General features: G+C 38.8%; 1 protein-coding gene across 1 annotated transcript in view; it reads left to right on the top strand.

Annotated features, from left to right (window-relative positions):
• The first annotated feature begins 1,679 nt into the window (after positions 1–1,679).
• The window catches only part of MOV10L1 (Mov10 like RISC complex RNA helicase 1), a 34,060-nt gene continuing 27,043 nt past the window's right edge, over positions 1,680–8,696 (top strand). The window contains exons 1-4 of the mRNA XM_035893717.1: positions 1,680–1,844; positions 6,091–6,247; positions 6,658–6,770; positions 7,630–7,814. Of these exons, the coding sequence (XP_035749610.1) occupies positions 1,719–1,844; positions 6,091–6,247; positions 6,658–6,770; positions 7,630–7,814 (581 nt within the window). The 5' untranslated portion in view covers positions 1,680–1,718. The remainder of the gene's footprint in view (positions 1,845–6,090; positions 6,248–6,657; positions 6,771–7,629; positions 7,815–8,696) is intronic.

Here is an 8,696-nt window from a genome sequence, read left to right as displayed (position 1 = left end):
CGCCGAGGGGAGCGCGGGCATGTTCGGCCTCCTGGCTAAGGCGCTGTCCTACCTCTGGCGACGTGCAGGTGAGGAGGAAGGAGAAGATGAGCGACGGGCGGCCTCAGGTAGGAGTTCTGGACCTGCCGTGGGTTGGCGGTGCCAGATGTAGGGCCTGTGCGCAGCTTGAGAGCCGTGAGGGCCACCGTGGTCTCATCCGCCGCGTGGGTGGGGCTGAGTGAAGACCTGAAGAAAGGAAATCAGGAAAAGCAGACAGCTTTTTTGACTACAGAGCACGTGGGAGTGTTCCTAGCAGTGCTTTTTTTGCACTGGGGATGGTTACTGGGGGGATGGGTTACTGTTGCTGTGTGTAGTATGGAGTGAGGTGTAGGAGGAGTGTTGTGGTGGTGGGTGATGGATGCTTTGGGCTTTCCCTGGTACTGCTGTCTTAATACATAATAAACCCTCATCTTTCTTGGGTGGTAGACTGGTGATGGTAGTGTAGCTTTGATTTTTTGAGGCTCCAACATGGTGTGCATTTAAAATGCTTTTAGTAGCAGCATTCAAAGTAGCAAAAAGTGCTTTTTCATATTTGTGAATACAGAAAGCAAAAAAAGACTGCTTACTCTATTAATATAGTCTTGATTGTGAGTGTAGCTAATAATATGTTAGAAATCTAAACTAGCATACTTCAGCTTTAAGCCTGAAGTTGTAGCGCGGTGCTGTTGAGTGAAAGTTTGTGTGATACGTAAGCAGATAATACTTTTAATCCAGAAGAGTCAGAACTCCTAGGTCTCCAGAGAAACAGTACCACATCTCAGTTCAGAAGTGTATTAACTATAATATTATATAAACAAATTTGAAGAATTAATTTGTATAGCTTATTTTTCCTGCTTTTTCAGTACAGAAATCTTAAACTTGTTGGATTCCCCATGCAAAAAAATGCTGAGAGCTTTCTTTTGCTATGGAAAATCTTGAAAATAGTAGTTGGCCCAGAGCTTTTGGGAGAGACTTTTTTAGCTTGCAGATATTTTTTTTATCTCAAGTTTTTTAAGGTATTTGAAGGCTGAGGGGTGACCTCGTGGCAGTCTACAACTTCCTAGGGATGGGCAGCAGAGAGGGAGGTGCTGATCTCCTCTCTCTGGTGACCAGCGATAGGACACAGGGAAATGGAATGAAGTTGGGTCAGTAGAAATTCAGGTTGGACACTAGGAAAAGTTCTTCACTGGGAGAATGGTCACTCACTGCAACAGGCTCCCCAGGGAAGTGGTCACAACACCAAGCCTGTCAGAGTTCAAGAAGCATCTGGACAACGCATTTAGTCATATGGTTTAGTTTAGGTAGTCTTGCAAGGAGCAGGGAGTTGGACTCAATGATTCTTATGGGTCCCTTCCAACTCGAGATACTCTATGGGTTTTTTTTAATGCAGCTTAAGGCATGTTGTTTTTACAACATAGTTTGTATTTAACTATCTTTCTTAATTGGCTGAAACCATAACTTGTCATAAGACTTCAAGACTTAAATGTGAAACTTAATTAGTTGGCAACTGTTGGTATTTTTAGCTGAAGAGAATGACCTTTTGATAGAAGGGATAGCACTTTTAGTAGCATTCATTACTTGCTGCGTGGTTCTGTAAACAAGTGATTTGTTTCTATGTTAACACTTTCCCTCTGGATGCAGGTGATAAAGAATTTAAAACTGTACAAGGAGTAGTGACGAGATTTTGCAATGGTTATGGGATGATAGATGACATGATAATCTTCACAAAGGATGCTGTTACAAAAAATGTGCTGCTGACTATTGGACAGGAAGTTACTGCCACTGTTGAAGAGGATAAAACATCAGGTGGCTTGAAGGCCATCAAGGTAAGAGGTGAAGATAAATAGTAGTCTCACTTAATCTGGAAGAAGTCTCACTTCTTTTGGAAGTTACTATAGTTTTAGCCTTCTGAATTCCACAGAATAGGAGAAGTTGCCAGCCCTGCACCTAGTGGAGATAAGTTGTTTTGGTTTTTTGTTATTGTTTTATTCAATCTCCTTTAAAATATTGTTCCTTTAATCTGATTCTCTGAACATAGATCTAGATGTAGTGAATATGAAACTATTGATTAAGATAATTGCATCAGAATTTGTTTAGTCATACCTAGTTCAAATCTCTGTGTGTTAACTTTTTTGGAGCTTCAAAGTCAATTTCACATTATTGTTATATCAGTGAATAAGAAAATAAAAACAGAGGCTGCAAGTTTACTCTTTTTTTGCACAGAAGTGAATAAGAACATAAATTCCAAAACTTCGTGTTGTAAAAAATCGGCAACTTAATGTCAGAGTTATAAAAATGGAGACTTCAATACCTTTCTTGCTTAACACTTCATTTGTAAACCCTCTTCAAGCTTGATTATACATTGTCACACTTTAAACTACTGTAATTTTTTCGATTGTATAGGCTCAACTCTCAGGTGCCTGTGGTAATCTAGCTGAGAGGCTGAATCAAGTGGCGCTTCTCCATTTAGGTATTATGTAAATATGACCCAGTGCTCCGAAGACTGACAGCAGTGCAGAAGCAGTTGATAACTGGGTGGTACGGAACCCATCTTCTTAGCTTGTATCTACTTGGCTTAGCTGCATTATTCTTTAAATACAGCACTAGACTAGTGTTCTTCATCTAATAAACTCAGCTTGACCAAAAGTCTGAGCCAAAGCTTTAGCTGCTTGTACAGAGCAAATTGCAGTGTAACTAGTTTAAAAGTTAACTTGAGTTTTCTAGTAAATGGATGTTTTATAATTAAGCATCTTATCAGCTCATGCCGTCTATAAAGAATGTAATCAGCAAACATAGTGGCTTCAAGGATCATGTTTCAGATAATAGGAAGGCAATGATTAGCCAAAGTATTTTAATGTATCTAGTAATCTTACTAGTAAAGTTCTGATATGCAGGCTTAATAAGAGTGTGAGTTACCAGATTGAAGAATTTGTCATTAATATGTTAAATTAGCAAATGATACATAAATTGGGGGAAGGAGGTCAAAATCTTGCATTGATTAGCATATAGTGTTTCTGATTCCTCATGCCCTTCTTTTATGCACCATCCTGATTTTGGTACTTCAGAGACATTTTGGTCAGTTGCCAGCAGTGTCCAGACATAAACAGCTGTCCTATGGAAGTGAGTTTGTATTATTTTGACATGTTTGGTAATTCTGTTGGTCCCAAGGGGCATATATTAGTAGAGTGAATTACAGTTCGTAGCTGAAACTGCTAGTATCTCTGTGGTAATGTACTGTACACTTTTCAGAATTAGTCTGTTGACCAATCCTGAAACTGTTCTTACTAATGGTAAGTAGAGACATACCTTTAAAAATATTTTAATCTGTCACCGTGGGATTGCTCCTTATTTATATTTGTCTTCTGTTACACACAGCTCTTCTCTTGATGATAAACTTGAGCAGTTGAAGATCCACTGGATTTTTCTGTGCTCTCTTTTGGAAAAGAGCTTCATGGCTTTTAAGTAGGCCCTGAATGTCAGTGGAGGCATTGACATGTCTGCGCAAAGCAAAGTTGTATGGTGTACTCTTTCTTGCTCCCTATCCCTCTCAAAATTTGAGGACTTGACCTATCTGTTTTAATTTTCCAGATGTTTGAAGGTCAAGGTAACTCAGTAAACTACTGAACACTTGGAAATCCAGGGGGTTATTCACGTGTGCAGAGGCCTATGCAATGTATCTGTGATGTGCAGGACATGTAACTGCTGGAGCGTCATTGCTGTATAAAACATCTAATTAAAATTGAGAAGAGCCTGCTATTGTGGAGGACGTGTGCTGTATGTACATAAAGCTCACATATACATCTATGACTGGAAGCACAATAGAAATTTTAACCCTGCCTGTTGGTGATACTTCGGTTTTGAAGAGCTGTACTTAAGGCCAATAGAGGCTCTGTGAAGAATGACCAGATACCATCACAGGCTGCTTTGTGAGTGATCACATGAGCAGTTTAGTACAATATGGTTCCATTCACTCTAATGGTCTTCCTTTGAGTATGACTATGTGGATGAAGGAGAAGTAAAGGTTTGTCCAGTTGATCAGTGTTTTTCTTGTACAGTAGAGGCCAAAACTGTACACAATATTACAGATGTTGTCTTAAGAGTGCTGAATAAAGGGGGATGATCGCTTCCCTTAACTGGCTTTTTATGTCACAGTGTATTTTGTAAGCTTTCTGAAATAAACTGATTTAGACTAGTAATTAGTCTAGTCTAGACTAGTACACCTGTTGTTGGGGGTTACATTTCACTTGTGTAAACAGTGTAGTGTTTTAAGTGAGCACTGGTCACTGCAATGGAGTGTGCTGGGACAAGATCACCAGGCCAGCTGTTAGCTCCGCGATGGATATATATGCCACCAGGAGCATAGAAGGTGTCCCTGTCCTAGCCAAGGATGAGTCTCCCTGCATAAACACTATGTAAATTTTCAGCAAGTACTTTCATGTGGAATCTGTTGCTGGTTCCTTTGCTAAACAAGTCTTCTTTGTAAGAGGAGTCAACTCTCGGGCTAGTTCAGGTAGCTTCCCTCACCAGTTTTTATTCTGGGATGATGCCTCAGCATCTGGAATAGGATCCATGTGATCAAGACAAAGCAGTTAACATTTGAACTGTTTCTTCTTGCTTTGCAATGTACGTGTTGTTTGTGGAAATTGTGCCTCTAAGAAGCACCACACAAAGGTAGTAATAGCATTTAACGATTGTAAAAGTCTTATCAATACTTAGGGAAAGTGTGGCTATAGAACTGTTTTCCATCTGTGCATGAATGGTGATCTTTAAAGAGAAAGATGGCGCTGTATAGAGTCTTTTGTCAGTGTATTACTTTTTTCACATTCTACATTAAGAAAATACTGTTTATTCAGAGTTTCTAATCTTCATGTAGAAGTGAAAACACTACAGCTAACTTTTTTCTGTCCAGTCGTGGTTTTTTTAGTTATTTCCTTATCTGTGTTATTCTAGTTTTCCACTCAGTTTCTTTATTCTGGTTGTGAATTTGTAAACATTCGGCTTTCTGAAATAAGCTGTTAATGTAATGATCTGACTTGTACACTTACACTACAGTTCACGGAAAAAGTTGTGCATGGGCATTTCATTCAATGCATTTGTTTAATCACTGCAGATACCTTACACACTTTCTTCATGCTTTCCTACATCCTTATCCTCATAAGCCTCACAAAAGAATTTGATACCTTTTTTTTTTCCCCGCTTTATTGCACACTGTAGTTTCTCTACGTACCATCTGGAGTCAGCAGTTCTTGCTTAACAGTAATAAGTGCTTCTGTCCAGTGGCATTGGCATTGTTACTGTCCCCGACAGTCCTTGTGGAGAGCAAGGAACCTCTGAAGAACAAGTGTTCGAGCTGCAGAGTGGAGACTCCTGAACCCATCATGCTGGTGGCCCTTTGGGAGCAAGGAAGAGAACTAGGAGTTCTAGGAATTCTAGTAATTAAGAGATGATCTGTCCTTGCCCCAGTATAGCTGGGGCGGGGGGAAATGGTTTGTATACATCGGCAGTTTGTAGCTTGTGTTCTGCAGAGGGCTGTTTAATCAAGCAAGCTTAAGTTTGAGGTGGTGATAGGTAGAGTCTGTAATAAGCAGCTCTTTAGGGTTTTTTTTATTCAAATTATTAAAGAATGACTGAGGGGGAGTCTGAAATACATGTAGTGTTTATAAATAGCATCTTGAAAACATACTTTTTTTGCTTTCTGAAATAGTGATGTTCTAGTTCCACTTGTGTACAGTCAGATTGCTGGGGGAGGGAGTGTCTCTTGTCAATATGAAGAAAATTCTTAAGTAGACCTAAACCAAGGGAAGCGTGAGAAAGATTTGACAAATCAAAAATCAACATGTAATTATAGTAGTTGTGAATGTTGCAGCATACAGCAGACTTATTAAGAGAAGTTACCTACTGTTTACTACTCCTGTTGTGTACAAAAATGAACAGCTACAGTGAGCATAAAATTGTCTAATAAGGATCTTGACTTCCATAAGCAATTGCAGTTCTGATATTTATTGTAGGAATATGTTTAACATGTAATTTTAAGTATTAGCTGGCTTAATGTATTAATTTTTGTATTAATAGGTAGACGCCATCCAGAATACATGGGAAGACTCCAATCCTACTTGTGATGCTTCTGAACTAAATATGAAAATATTAATAGGCAGTGTTACGTCTGTCTCTAAGGATGGTGGCTATATTAATCAGAATACTTTTTTTGCAATGGAAGACGTCTGTGAAGGTGCATAGGGGCTTTCTTGTTTGCTCTTCCTTAATTTTTTTTTATATGTACAATAGAAATATCTTCTGGTAAACTTGCAGTCCACATCCCAGATAAGTTCTTGTAGAGTGTATGTAGTGAAACATGTAGGGATTTGAGTGAAGAAAGCTACCTGTTTATTCTTACTGAGCGTAACTTGTACGCAGTCACGTAAGCATAAGTTACATGTAAGCAAGTGTATTTTTCCACTAGCATCTCTTACATAGTTACCTAATGGGGGAAGAACTGCGAAGGGAAGTTTGAACTCGGTGGATCTGAATAATGCATTGTTCTGGCTGGTCATTTTATTTAACTTTAAACTAGTTCTGTATGGGAGTAATGCAAATGTCATGAGCAGCAATTCAACTTGAGAAATGTTCTCTTTTACACAGGTTTCAAACCTTGTGAAGGTGACTGGGTGCAAGCAAAATATTTTATTAACCCGACAACATGGAACAGTGAAGCAGTTGCTGTGAAGCCTTTGAGATACAAGCAAGTAGACAAGGTGAATGTTCTGCATATTGTTTTTGACAAGAGGAGTCTTGCGTGAAGTGGGGTTTTGAAGGTGGTTTTAAGGTGCTAATATTGGTAGATCTTCTATAACATCTTTAACTAAAAGATAAAACATATCAAATCATCCATTTATAGGATTATTTCTAAAATAAGGGGTTTTGAAAAAGCATACACATTTTGGTTAGAACAGGAAGAGTAGGTAACTTACTGGCTGTCAATTGTTGATTTGGATGCTTACTGTTGATTTAGTTACACTGGTTGTAATGAGGATGTGTGGATTTTCAAACTTTTAAGAAGCAATGACTGTGGAATTTATTATGTTTACTTGAATATATCCAACTGTTTTGGCTTAAAAACAACCGTTCTCCCTTTTATTTTAATGAAAATATTTGTTCTCTATAGGAATACGTACATTAGGTTTATGGTTTATTGTATTTGCCTTAACTTTATATATTGAATAATATTTGCATGTCAAGCGTAGGAAAATAATTTTGTCTCTTGTGACTGCTAGTATTGAAGTATAAATTAGGTAAGTTGGTAAGTCAAAGACGGGTATCGTGATTAAGTCAAATGTATGTATGCGCTTAAGTGGAACCTAATGCTTATCTGAAGTGCTTGTGTTTCTTTACGTTTTTAAATGTAAAGACAAGCACAGTGATTCTAGGTTAGAGCTGTATGTTTACCTCCCATAAATAACTGAAACTTCAGAATGCAGCTCTGTTACACATTCCAGACACACTCTGTTAGCACAGTGCTAGAATGACTGTTGCAGGAAAAAACTATGCAATGGTAGTATGCCTGTTAGCTTAAGCAGATAGTATCAAGTAACAGTGAATAACAAACTGTTACAGGTTCGCATTTCCAGCATCTGTGGAAGAAGTGGTACAGTAGATGACAGTATATTTTTCACTTTGGATTCACTGAGACTTCCTGATGGCTACTCACCTTGTAGACACGACCTCGTGAACACAATTGTGGTGGAGAGCAATCAGTCATGTTATATTTGGAGAGCGCTCTGCTTGGTGCCAGTCAACGAGCATAGGTAATATTCATTCTTTCATTCTCTTTCCACGTAGTAACAACTAGAGATGAATTGTAATTACGCAGCTTAAATTCTGTTGCATCTATTAAGCACGAAACGCTGACAATTCTTCACTGGTTGACTAGAAGGTATGATAGATCATTGGGAGGCTCAGAGTGTGATATGATTTGTCCCCTTGTGGGGACATCTGTGCTTACTAGAGAAGCAAAACTAGTAGCAGCTGAGCTCAGGGATATTGCTAGACAAGGAAGGATTTTTGCATGGTTTTGTTAGGAAAATGCAAAGCTCATGCTCTTACCTCGTTTCCTCTAATCTATGCTTTTCTAGTGAGGACTGTACTGTTTAAAAACCATTCTCAGCAAAACAGTAAAATGGATGTTTCTTTAATCCATTTTGCTTAAGTTGTAGTGATTCTTCAGATATCTGTCCTAGTGGAATAGTTTAATGATCTGAATAATAGAGATTTGTTGGGTTGCAAATATCAATCTTGAAGGTTCTGCAGGCACTTTAGATGGCATATGTGATGTGAGGAGGATCTGAACAGATTGCTGGAAAAAGTAAGTGATATTCAATATGGAGAAGAAGCAAAATTTTGTGAAATAATCAACTACACAAATGTAGAATGGGCAACAACTAGTCAGTAGCAGTTCTGCAGCAAAGATCTGGAGCTTGACTTGTGAGTCTAAGTCTTTCCTGTGAAAAATACAAATACTGCCCAAATGTATATAAACAGGCCCATTACCTGTAAAATCCGTCATTCTGTATTGGGTTTGTGTAGCAAAGTCTTGGTAGTGGGAGGGCTACAGGGGTGGCTTCTGTGAGAAGCTGCTAGAAGTTTTCCCTGTGTCTGCCACCGGCCCAGGGCCAGCCCAACCA

Source organism: Egretta garzetta, unplaced genomic scaffold (assembly GCF_000687185.1).
Source record: "Egretta garzetta isolate BGI_Z169 unplaced genomic scaffold, ASM68718v1 scaffold64, whole genome shotgun sequence".
Taxonomy (NCBI): Eukaryota; Metazoa; Chordata; class Aves; order Pelecaniformes; family Ardeidae; genus Egretta; species Egretta garzetta.
This window is presented reverse-complemented; position numbering and strand designations above follow the sequence as displayed.